This window comes from Panthera pardus, unplaced genomic scaffold (assembly GCF_024362965.1).
Source record: "Panthera pardus isolate Hobbes unplaced genomic scaffold, ASM2436296v1 HiC_scaffold_3, whole genome shotgun sequence".
In the NCBI taxonomy this organism is placed as follows: domain Eukaryota; kingdom Metazoa; phylum Chordata; class Mammalia; order Carnivora; family Felidae; genus Panthera; species Panthera pardus.
Window position 1 is genome coordinate 36,266,206 of NW_026526876.1, and position 12,074 is coordinate 36,278,279.

The window sequence follows — 12,074 nt, forward strand, 5'->3', positions numbered from 1 at the left end:
GGAAGTGGCGGCACTGGGCTCCCCTGGGGGGGGGGGGGTGCTCTCCAGGCCCAGTGTGCCTTTTGCCTGAGGGCGTCTCTCTTTCCTTACCAGCTTCCGGAGCGTCTTCATCCGCTCCCTGGAGTCTTCGATGCGATTGGCCTCGATGAAGTCGTTGTATTTGTCTAGAACACAGTGAAGACTCTTTAGAGAGGTGGGAGGCAGTCCCTTCTCCCACTCTCACGGTGCTTCCAAGCTGAGGAGGCCCAGGCTGCTCCAGCTCAGCATCGGTTAAGGGGGGGGGGGGCAGCTCCATGACCTCGTGTCTATGTGACCAAACCCACTACAGCTGCACTCAGGGGCGCACCCGACCTGGGGCAGCCCGGGTGTGTTTGGGAAGAAGCAGGACCTGAGCCGCACGTGGATACTGGAAAAGAGGTCCTCGTCCCAGGCTCCGGGACAAGGACACCACAAGGTCAGAAGAGGTTACCTAGAAAGAGGGAGGGGCCCTTTCAGCCTCCAGACGCCCACCCCACCTGTGTCAAAATGCCCCCCAACTCCCTTCAGAAGAAGTGCATGGGGAACTTTAAAACATGGAACAGGCTAAGTTTATTCTGAAATTCATCTGACGAGTAGATGCATAAGGAGAGCGGAGAACAGTCTGTAAAGGAAGAGTCACGAGGGAGGGCTTGCCCTATCCGATACTGAAACGCGCTAAAAAGATAGCATAGCTTCAGCAGCCTGGGCCTCACGGAGGAGGCTGGCCAAGGACAAGGACACAGAAAGGAGGGGAACAGGCCACGTGGATCTTTACTATGTGATAAAGGCAGCGTTTCAAATCAGTGGGGAAGGATGGAGGGGTCAATAAATGTCCCTGGGACAATTAGCTATCTTGTTGGGGGAACAAAAATCCATTTCCAGCCCACATAAGAATACACAAACATGTGTGATTGCATGAGAGAGCCAAATGTCAAAGTTGCTAAAATCTTGGGAAAACCAAGAAAACGTCTTTACAACCATAAGGCCTTCCTAAACACGAGATGCAGGATCCATTAAAGATGAACAGCTTTGACTACACTTAATTGTTTTCAATTTCTGCCCTGAACAGTTAATAGGCAAATGGCAGACCGAGAGCAAATCTCCGCAAAAACTAGCCAAGGGTTAATACCCATAATACACAAGAGCTTGTCTCGTACAAATCGATACCAAAAAAGACAAACAGCCCAATAGGAAAATGGGCACACGGTCTGAACAGGAAATGAGAGGAAACAGAGGAGGCCAGTAAACTAATGAAAAGATAGTTAATTTCCCTAATAATGAAAGAAATGAAAATGAAAACATAACGAGATGACATTTCCCTCAACCAATTAAGAGAAGTCTAATAAAATGCTGATAACATCGAGGGTGGATGGGGCCAATTCTCTCCTATGCTGTTGGTCAGAGTATGAACTAGGGCCTTCTTCTCAGAGGGCAGCTTGACATTAGCTTTCAAAAATGTTGACCAGGACTTTGACCTGGAAATTCTACAGTCTAGGAACCCACCTCTAGGACACCGATCCGGGCGTGTAGGGACACCTTCAAGGAAAGCCATTGCAACGTGTTTTGTAAGAGCAAAAATTTGAACACAACCTGAATATCCATCAATAGGGGAGTGATTAGGCAAATTATAGTCTGTTCCGACTGTGAACTACCAGGTGGTTGATTTAAAAGAAGAACGGGGTAGAGCTCTTTGTACAGACACGAATGAATCTCAGAATGACAAGCCTCCTTTTGTTAAGAACCCCCACCCCCCCACCCCCAGGGGTGTGCTGAATCCTGCTCACACCGGCTCCCGAGGGCCAAAGGTGTTCTCTGCTGACTCCACGTTGGTGGCAGCTTATCGGTAGCTTGAAATAAGGCACAGTAGGAGTAACTGCACCATGGAGACTACAGATCAAGGCTTTTTTCCCTTGAGAGCCAGATGGCAAACATTTGCCAGCACGCAGGCAAACTCACCCAACTCTAGACCCTATCTATGCATGGTTGCCTCCGTCACATGTGTAAGAGGGTCTGGGGAAACAAACAGATCAGCGAACGGTCAAGAGCTGGGCTCTGGAGCCGGAAGCCTGGGGCTGAATCCTGGCTCTGACACTGACAACGTGCGTGACCTTGGGCAAATGATTTAACCTCAGTTTCCTCATCTGTACAGTGGAGATAATAGTACCTACTCCATGGAGTTGTTGTAGGGAGCCGTGCTTGGCACAGAGCAAATGCTCAGAAAGGGTCAGGATAGTCTCCAGGGATAGGGACTAGGAGAGTGACAGGGACCTTCGGGGGTTCTTTATTTGCATCTATACTAAGTTTGTTACGAGCCCATGTTTCTCTTGTATTGAAACAAAAACCCAGGGTGCCTGGGTGGCTCAAGCGGTTAAGCCTCAACTTTGGCTCAGGTCACGAGCTCGCGGTTTGTGAGTTCGAGCCCCATGTCGGGTTCTATGCTGACAGCTGGGAGCCTGGAGCCTGCTTTAGATTCTGTGTCTCCCCCCCCTCTCTCTCTCTCTGCCCCTCCCCTGCTCTCTCTCTCTCAAAAAAAATAAATAAATAAACACTGGGGCACCTGGGTGGCTCAGTTAGGCATCCGACTTTGGCTTGGGTCATGATCTCACTGTTCCTGAGTTCAAGCCCCACGTCAGGCTCTGTGCTGACAGCTCAGAGCCTGGAGCCTGCTCTGGATTCTGTATCTGCCTCTCTCTCTCTGCCCCTCCCCTGCTCACACTCTGTCTCTCTCTGTCTCTCAAAAATAAATGTTAAAACAATTAAATAAATAAATAAATAAATAAGCATTAAAAAAAAAAAAAAAAACCCAATGAGTAAAGCCAACAAACCCAATAAAACGAAGTGGTCAGAGTGCAGCACAGACAGGTGTCCCTCCTCCTCCCGTCCTCCACTTCCACCCCCACTCACCGTCGGTGAAAAGAGGCTCAGGCAGTTTTCGGAAGAAGGACTTGAGCAGGCTGCTGATCACATTGAGGTCCTGCCAGCGCTGGGGAGAGGGCGAAGACGTCAGGTCCCAGGCAGGCCCAGCGGGGTGCGCAGACCCCATCCCCGCCCCCCTCAGGCCCAGCCCAGGTGCCCAAGCCTCCATGCTAGTCTAGCCCGGCCCGGCCCTCCCTGGGGTACACCCACACCAAGCTCTGCCCAGACCAGGGAATCTCCGGCCTAAGGAGACTCATCAGGGTGGTGGCGGCAGAACAGCGCCCAGCTAGGTCCTGGCCCCCTGACCGGCTGGCCCCGACCCCTCCCTGCTCCAGCAAGCCCAGTGAGCTCCCGCATTTGCCCACCCACAGCAAGTACTAGGTACCTCCTTTGGTGCAAGCACTACGGGACGGAAGTGAGGGAAACCTCCTTGGTGGTTGGACCTCTTCGGGCCTACCAGCACTCAGTCCTGCCTCCCAGGGCTCCCCATTTAGTGGAGAGCCACCCTTGGACCCCCTCTCCTTATCCATGACATAGCAGTCATTCATGCCTGGCACCTGCCTATCTCAGGCCTTTTGCACATGCCAATTCCCTCCCCTAGAAGTTTCCTCCCCTGCCCTTCACAGGCCAGCCTCCTCATCCTACCCAAATGCCATCTCTGCAGAGATGCCCTCCCTGACAGTCACAGCTAACACAGCCACCACTGCCCCTGCCCCGTCATCTGTACAACAGCCCTGACCTTGTTTCTTCCATGGCACTTGCCACACTTTGTCACCGTTGTATGCATTTTTTTCCTTCCCTGCCTACCTGCCTGGCAGGACTGTCTGTCCTGTCCTGTCTGCCTTGTCCCCCACTGTGCTCCTACCACCTAGTGAGCTCAGTTAGCCTGGCACCTTATAGCCTAAGTCAGTAGTTCTCAACAGGGGCAGAATCACACCCCCAGGGACAGAACCCCCTTGGTTTCCACAACCAGAGTCTGGGGATGCTTTTAAACTTTCTGTGATACACAGGACACCTTCCCACAACAAAGAATTATTCTGCAAGGCATCAAGATTGAGAAACCTGGGTTGTTTTTTTTTAATGTGTACTTATTTTTGAGAGAGAGAGAGAGAGAGCGCACACGCAGGGGAAGGGCAGAGGGAAAGGGACACAGAATCTGAAGCAGGCTCCAGGCTCCAGGCTCCAAGCTGTCACACAGAGCCCGACGCGAGGCTCAAACTCACAAACTGCAAGATCATGACCTAAGCCAAAGCCGAACGCTTAAACAACTGAGCCACCCAGGTACCCCAAGAAACCCTGTTTTAAATAAATGGATGGTTGGGGCGCCTGGGTGGCTCAGTTGGTTAAGCATCGACTTCAGCTCGGGTCTGATCTGTTTGTGGGTTCAAGCCCCACATCGGGTTCTGTGCTGACAGCTCAGAGCCTGGAGCCTGCTTCGGATTCTGTGTCTCCCTCTCTCTCTAATCTTCCCCCGCTCACATCTGTCTCTCTCTCTCAAAAATAAATAAACATTAAAAAAAATTGTTTTTAAATAAATGGATTGTTGAATGCAAGAATGAATGAAGCATGGCCGGTCACTGTCCCTTGTGTCCACGAGGGGGCACCATCACCCCGTGCAAAGTCCAGGGTAACAGCCTTGACCGGAAGGGCTCAGAGTAACTCAGGCCCGGAAAACAAGGTAACACCTTCCACAAAGACACGCAGCTCCACAACACACACACTCAGTACAATGGCCCCACACCATCCCACAAACAATACCCTCCCCCTCAGGTTCATCAGGAGTTACGGTCACCCTGCCCACAGCACTTAACTTCCAGCAGTCCCCAAGACAGAGGACAGGACTGGTGTCTGAGACAAAACTACAGGCCCAGCACACTCTGGGCCCTGACTTCGGTCTGCTGCCCCCCAGCTCCGGCCATGCTTCTCCCTGGCTAAGCCCCGGCGAATGTGCTTTTGGGCATATCCACCCCAAGCCAGCACAGGGACCGCCCACCTGCCCCATCACCTCCTGGCTGTTCTCATCTCCCAGCTGCCAAACCCAAGGCTTCTGGACCCCTCCCACGTGCACACATCTGCCACTCATCCCCAGCCTCACCTGAGCACCCCCCTCCTCTGTCCCACACGGAGCCTGGCCCTTCACTCCTGCTGCCCACCCTCTGCCCACATAGCAGTTCCCTCCATCGTCCCACTCTGTGCCCCAACACCACCGTGTGCATCCTCCAGTGCACTCTTGGGGACTGCCTGTTTGTGCCATCACCCCAAATCCAGGGGGGGGGCCCTGCCTGACACATCTTCCCTCTCGGGCCCTACTCCCCAGTTTCTGCCAGAGAGATACCACCAGCCCCCAGCTCAAACGTTGGCTCCTCCCTGCACCACCCCCCTCCCTCTCATGTGGTCAACTCCTAGAGCTGCTCCCATCTTCCTTATTCCCCTGGGGCCACCGTGTCCTCCTGGCCCCTTGCACTTCCCCCATGTCAGCAATTTCTCCCTTGGATGCCCCGCTCTGGGCCTCCCTCATTTGTATCCGTCAGACATAAGCTAAAGCAGACTCCACGCTCATTTATGCCTCCCCAGCTGAAGAACCACTGAAGGCTCCCTATTGTCCCCACTGTCAAGATCAAAGACTTCAGTGGCACCATCAAAAGCCCTCTACCTCCTGCCCGGGGCCTCATCCTCCCCACTGGCAAGCCCAGGAAGGAGGAATGAAACGGGTCTGTTCTCTGTCTCGACACTCAGACCCTGCTCTGGGATTTTGGAAAATGCCATCGTTCCCAGCCTGGACTGCCTTCTTGTCCGCCTGCCTCCTCCCGTTCACGCTTCAAAGATTCCAACACTCAAGTCTACCACCTGCTCCGGCCCTCGGCATCTTCTCCTTCCTCATCGCACAATCTGGCCCTTGGTGAGAGAGCAGCCTTTTCCCTTGGCCACTGTCCCACACGTACTGATCTTGTCTCCCCCATTTTTTCCCCAAGGGCAGGAAGACGGTCAGGTATCGCATAAAGCTTCACTAAATATGTGCCTCATGGGACCTCATTGCCCAGATTCATGGTTTTCCAAAAATCTTCTTCAGCAGAGCCCCTTTTTGCCAGACAGAAGCATACGTGAAAACCCAATATGAAAAAAAAAAATGACATTCAAAACAGAACAAAGCAGATTTCTCTAGTTTGAACAAAGACCGGGGTTCCTGACCTGCTCCCAGCCTCCCACAGCTTTTTGGGGGAATACAGTTTGAGAAACACTGACCCTGCTGCAAATTCTGTGTTTTTTTTCACATTAAAATATCTCTTTGGGGGGCGCCTGGGTGGCTCAGTCAGTTAATCCTCCAACTTTGGCTCAGGTCACCATCTTGTGGTTCGTGAGTTTGAGCCCCGCATCAGGCTCTGTGCTCATAGCTCAGAGCCTGGAGCCTGCTTCGGATTCTGTGTCTCCCTCCCTCTTTGCCTCTCCCCCATTTGCGTTCTGTCTCTTTCTCGCTCTAAAAATAAATAAAACATTAAAAAAAATTTTTTTAAATTCTTTTAATATATATTTTTTTGGGGGGCGCCTAGGTGGCTCCGTCAGTTAAATGTCTGGCTCTTGGTTTTGGCTCAGGTCATGATCTCATGGTTTGTAGATTCAAGCCCCACGTGGGGCTCTGTGCTGACAGGGCAGAGCCTGCTTGGGATTCTTTCTCTCTGCTCCTCCCCTGCTCATGCTCGCTCTCTCTCAAAATAAATACTTAAAAAATATATATATTTCTTTAGTTTTTTTCCAGCTTTACTGAGAACTGACATTTTTTTTAAAAAGCGAGCTTTTTTTTTTTTTTTTACAGGAAGTGGAACTTATTGGTGGGCATGAATAGGGAGGGACAGCGCCAAGGTTCTCATGAATGCAGAACCCAGCAGTTGTCCAAGGGGCCACGATTAGGGATGTATTTGACCCCCAGCCATCTGGGATGAGCCACTTTTCAGCCATTACGTCTACAAATTCATCCGCAATAAACTGAGTAAAGCCCCACTTCTTGGGAATGTGGATCTTCTGGCGGCCGGGGAACTTGAACTTGGCCCTATGTAGGGCCTCGATCACAGACTCCTTGTTCTGCAACTTGGTACAGATGGACATGATGACTTGGCCGATGCGGACCTTGGCCACCGTGACCGGGGGCTTTCCAAAGGTGCCCCGTCCCCCCATACCTCATACCTGTCTGGAGCCTAGACCGGAGACAGCATGAGGCCAAACCTCAATGTCCACTGGGAAAGGCTGTCCCCAAGGTCCCTTAGGGCAGCCTATACAATCGACAGGCTACATACACCACCAAGGAGGCTGCTGCTTGCAGCCGCGGCACCCCGGGTGCCCATGGGGAAAGAGCACAGTCGGCTTAACCGGCTGCTGAACCTGCTGCAAACTTTTAAGTGTGGCTGTCAGACTGCTTCACGAGCCGGCTTTGTCTCATCTGACCGGCCCCTCCTCTTCCCACGTTGCAACCATTCGAAGTCCTGGCTGCTCCAGAAAATACCACAGGCTCCCCTTCTAAGCCAGGGGTCTGCGGAGCACAGCCTGTGGGTCAAGTCCAGCCTGCGGCCTGGTTTTGTGTGGCCCTGGAGCTAAGAACGGTTTTCACGTGTTTAAAGGACTGAAGAAAAAGAAGGAGGAGGGGGAGGAGACCGCGTGGTAACCAGCACCTAAAACATCTGCTACCTGGTCCTTTACAGAGAAGGTGAGTCGACTGTTGGCAAACCTTCAGGGTCCGCCCCTTCGCCCAGGCCATTCCCTCGGCCCGGAATGCCCTCGCCCGGCTTTCACCGGCGTTTAGTGAACTCTACTCATCCTCAAGGCCCCCAAACTATTGCCAGCGAGCCTCTGCCTCAAGGCTCCCTAGCCACGACTGCACCTGTCAGGCCTCAGTCGGGGGGATGCCCATCCCCGGGCCTGGCCCGCAAGGACAGGTCCCGTCTCACCCGTCTTCGTGCCCCGGCCCGCTGCCAGGCACACTGCAGGGTACAAGGAACACGACAGACACACACGCCGCCTCGGCCCCTCCCCGCCTCCACAGACTCCCCGGCTGCACCCACCTCATCCTGTAGGTTGATGTCCCCGGGCCCACGGTTGAGCTGCTCCTGTAGGCTGGACACCACTGCATTGTTACCAGGCACTCGGTAAATGCCCGTGGACTCCAGACCCCGTGCCTCCACGATGCGACAGCACGCAGCCACGATCAAGGGGACCCGCTGGGGACAGGCAGGGCAGACGTGTTAGGAAGGTAAAAGGCAGGATTCCCCACCGGTGAGCCAGAAGAGGGGGGAAGGCCAAGACAGGAGCAGTGCACGGCCGGAGCTGCTGCCCGGGGGCCCCATGCAGGGGAACAAAAGGCCCTCACCGTCTCCGGGCACCAGAGCCTCACCAGGGTGGGCACGGGAGCACTGACTGGAGGGCGGGGATTCCGGGCTCTGCCTCAGTTCTGCTGTTCCCTCCCTGGGCTCTGCCCCCCGACAACCCCCACAACCGCGGTGTCTCTAAGATGAGGCGGAGAGCTGGTTCCAAAGTCCCTCACAGCTCTGACCCTCTGTGCCTTGGTCTGCCCCCTTCTCTGCCTGCCCTGGAGTACGGCGGGGGCTCACCTGGTTCTCTATGGCTGGTTGGCACTCCTCCAGACGGACCCCAAACGCCCTAGGAGCTGCCTTCTTGTTCTTCTTGATGATGTTGATGCCCCATGGGGTTTTGGGAGTGGTAGCACTGTCATCTGGGGTCGGAGAAGGCAGACAAAGTCAGGGTGAGCGGGGGGCGGGGGCAGCCGGGGAGGGGCAGCAGCCACGCTTGGTCACACACACCCACCCATGTTTGGACATGTGGGGACTCCATCAGAAAGGCAACTGGAATGCTGAGGGCTGATGGGAAATTATATCCTGAGAGAAGGCTTCAGAGATGAGGGGGTTTATTCCTGAGGAGTCAGCCCTCGGAGGAAAGTAAGGACTTCTATATGGCCTTGAGGGCTAAAACAACAAGGTGGGGGTGGCAGATTCTGATACAACCAAAGAAAGAACTTTCTAATAGTCGAAAGTGTATAAAGAGGGAAAAGGCCACCTCCAGAGAGGATGAGCCTCCTGCTCCTGAAGGGACACAGGCAGGGACTTGAACACCCAGCTGGGATGTCACGGAGGGAAATCAGGTTCCAGGCCCTTCCAGCCCTGAGACTCTGAAAGCCCCTAGACCCTCACAGGCATACACACACAGGCTGACATACCAGGATAATCCTGGCACACACCCAACCCAACACATGTGTGCGCGCACACACACACACACACAAGCCCTTGGCTCCCATGTAGACCCACAGAACTGACCCCCACCCTCCCACATGTGCACACACACATACTGCCCCCTTAGCAGCCACCTTCCTACCCTTGCTCCCTGCGGACTGGTCCTGAGTCCTGAAGCCACGTGCGGTACTCTGTTTGAGGAACTCAGACTTGAGGCCCCCCAGGCCACGAGAGACTTTGGGGGAGGAGTCAGCTTTGGGCCCAGAGCTATGGCTGTGTAGGAAAAGGAGGAGAGGAAAAGTCTTCATCTGGGGTCACCCAACATGCCACCTGCCCCAGCCTCCTACCACTTTAGACCTCCCCTCCAGCCCTGACGAATCCCTCCTTGTCCTGGGGACTGGAGGCTCTGCCTACCCACCCACCCACCCCCACCCCCGTAGAGGGTGATTCAGAGGCTGCCTCGGGCCCGGAGGTGGGCCAGGAAGATGACCTCTGTCTGGAGTGCCCCCCGCCTCATGGTCAAGACTATTCATGAGAGCTGGACCTCACCTTACTTTGCGATAATCATTAAGCTTCTTGCTGATCAGAGCTTGGTTGGCACAGCCGGGGTCCTGGAGGAAAGGAAAGAGAAAGCAGACCCCCTCAGTGCCCACAGCCAGCCAACTCAGGCCTCATCCCCGACCCCTGCCTCGGCTTCGCCAGCTGGAGGGCTCACACCCTGGAGCGAGAAAGACCAGGGCTGGACTCCCGAGCACCCCCTCACCAGCTGTGTGACCTAGGTAATCCACTGGCCTCTCTGAGCCTCAGCCTCCTCCACAGTAACAAAGAAGATAACATGGCAACCTCAGGGGTGGGCTGCAGAATTGTGCATGTAGCACTCATCACATTCCTGGCCAGGCACAGAGGAGATGCCCCTAGGACTGGCAGCCCTGGCAATAAGGGAAGTCACGTGGGACCCCCTGCCTGTACCCTGCTGGGGACAGCCCAGCCAGGCCCCCCGAACAGGGGCCACACATTCCAGGTACCTTCCTCCCTACAGTAAGGAAAGACAATGTCCTGAGGGGAGCAGAGCCTGGTTCAGCCAAAGGATGTGTCTCTTGTCAGTAAGAGGGTCTGTGGCCCAGAGGCCAGGTGCTGGCACCCCTCTCCCCCTGGCCCACCATCCTCATGGCAGAGACCAGCCCCCGAGCTCAGGACCCCCACAGAGCTGTGTGCACGTGAGCAAAGGCACCTCGGTGCAGGCCCCTGCTGGAGGGGGGCGGGCAAGTGAAACGGAAACGTCAGCCCCGGCTCTGGGTGTGCAGCTGCAGCTGCCCAAGAGGGGGCGCCATTGAGAAACTACCCTGAAATCCCTGCCAAAGCCTTTGGCTCAACCAGTGCAGCTTGCTGCCAAAGGCCAATCCTCTTGGCCTCCTCCCAAGGTCAATGTGTTGGTGCCCTGCTGACAGGCCAGCCCTGTCAGAAGGGCAAGCCACGGTTCTGGCACAGGGGCACCGCATTCTGTAATTCACTCCATAAGAAACCCCGGCTTTCTGAAGCAAGACCTAAGGTTGGCCGGGAGCTGACCTCTCTGTGCCACAGCCTGCCCAAGGCAGTAATAATAATGATAATAACGATAATAATTCGTGCCCTCCCTATAGTTATTAGTGTTCCTGCCGGCCAGGGAGCACTGAGGGTGCCGAGTGCTCCGGGAGCCGCTGTCTGAATTTTCTCTTTATGCCAAAGCCCAGGCACGTCGGGCTGCAGGGGGTACGCCCTGTTGGCCCATTTTATGGAGGAGGGAACTGAGGCTCAGAGCGGTGAAGCGAGGTCCGCGGCAGGGGAGGGGCGGCCCTGGGGCCTCCCTGCACCCCCCCCCACACACTCCGCCCCGCCCCACCCCAGCCCTGGTAGGCGGCCGGGCCCTCACCTCGCCCTCGGCCCTGCTGTTCTCTCGGATCGCTCTGATCCAGCCCAGCATGTCATCCCGGTCCTCAGCCTGAAAGAGATATTCACAGAAGTCAGCGGTGGTCAGCCGGAACACGTGCCTCCTCTTGGTCTCGCTGTAGGAGATGTCCACCAGGCAGGAGCCGATGCAGACGGGCGCCGCCTCGTCCTCACCTGCGACGGCCGCCGCCGCCCCCCGCCGCCGCCGCCGGCCCGGGCTCCCGCCGCTCCTTGCTCAGCAAGAGGGAGCGCGCCCGCAGCGCGGCGTAGACCCGCTTCCACTGGCGCAGGCCGCCGCCCGCTTTCTGCAGGGAGACACGGAGGGGGGAGGGGGGGAGAGACACGGGAAGGGGGAGGGTGTGAGAGGCGGGGCCTGCCCTCCCCGCCCCCACAGCGCGAGGGGGCCCCCCCGGGAGCTGCAGGCGGCCACAGCAGTGGGGACCCCGCCCCACGGCCAGGAGCCCCCTGCCCCACCCTCCTGCCCAGCCCCTTACCTGCCTGGACACCCCTACCCACCGTTCTCAGTCCCCCAACCTTCCTTTAAACACCAGCATCTTTAAACACTAGCATCCGACTTCGGCTCAGGTCGTGATCTCACAGCTGGTGAGGCCCTCGTCAGATCCTCTGTCTCCCTCTCTCTGTGCTCCTCCCCTGTCCAGTTCTCTCTCGAGCTCTCAAAAATCAATCCATCAATCAATCAATACTAGCATCAACGGGGCACCTGGGGGGCTCAGTTAGTTAAAGCCTCCGACTTCGGCTCAGGTCATGATCTCGCAGTTCGTGAGTTCAAGCCCAGCGTCAGGCTCTGTACCGACAGCTTGCTCAGAGCCTGGAGGCTGCTCCAGATTCTGTCTCCCTTTCTCTCTGCCCCTCCCCCGCTCACACTCTGTCTCTGTCTCTCTCAAAAATAAACATTAAAAAAAAAAAAATACTAGCATCAACAGCATCTGGCATCAGCAATGCCCCCACAGCAGCAGCGAG

The 12,074-nt window shown here is 55.6% G+C and overlaps 1 protein-coding gene and 1 non-coding gene across 2 annotated transcripts in view; both read right to left on the bottom strand.

Annotated features, from left to right (window-relative positions):
• The window catches only part of ARHGAP23 (Rho GTPase activating protein 23), a 71,948-nt gene that overhangs the window by 16,298 nt on the left and 43,576 nt on the right, over nucleotides 1–12,074 (bottom strand). Inside the window, 8 exon segments of the mRNA XM_053893360.1 lie at nucleotides 91–164; nucleotides 2,923–3,001; nucleotides 7,986–8,141; nucleotides 8,532–8,653; nucleotides 9,310–9,440; nucleotides 9,717–9,778; nucleotides 11,077–11,289; nucleotides 11,291–11,398. Of these exon segments, the coding sequence (XP_053749335.1) occupies nucleotides 91–164; nucleotides 2,923–3,001; nucleotides 7,986–8,141; nucleotides 8,532–8,653; nucleotides 9,310–9,440; nucleotides 9,717–9,778; nucleotides 11,077–11,289; nucleotides 11,291–11,398 (945 nt within the window).
• LOC128774351 (small nucleolar RNA SNORA70) lies at nucleotides 7,172–7,305 on the bottom strand. Its single transcript, XR_008418931.1, has one exon. It is a non-coding gene; the product is annotated as a small nucleolar RNA SNORA70 (small nucleolar RNA).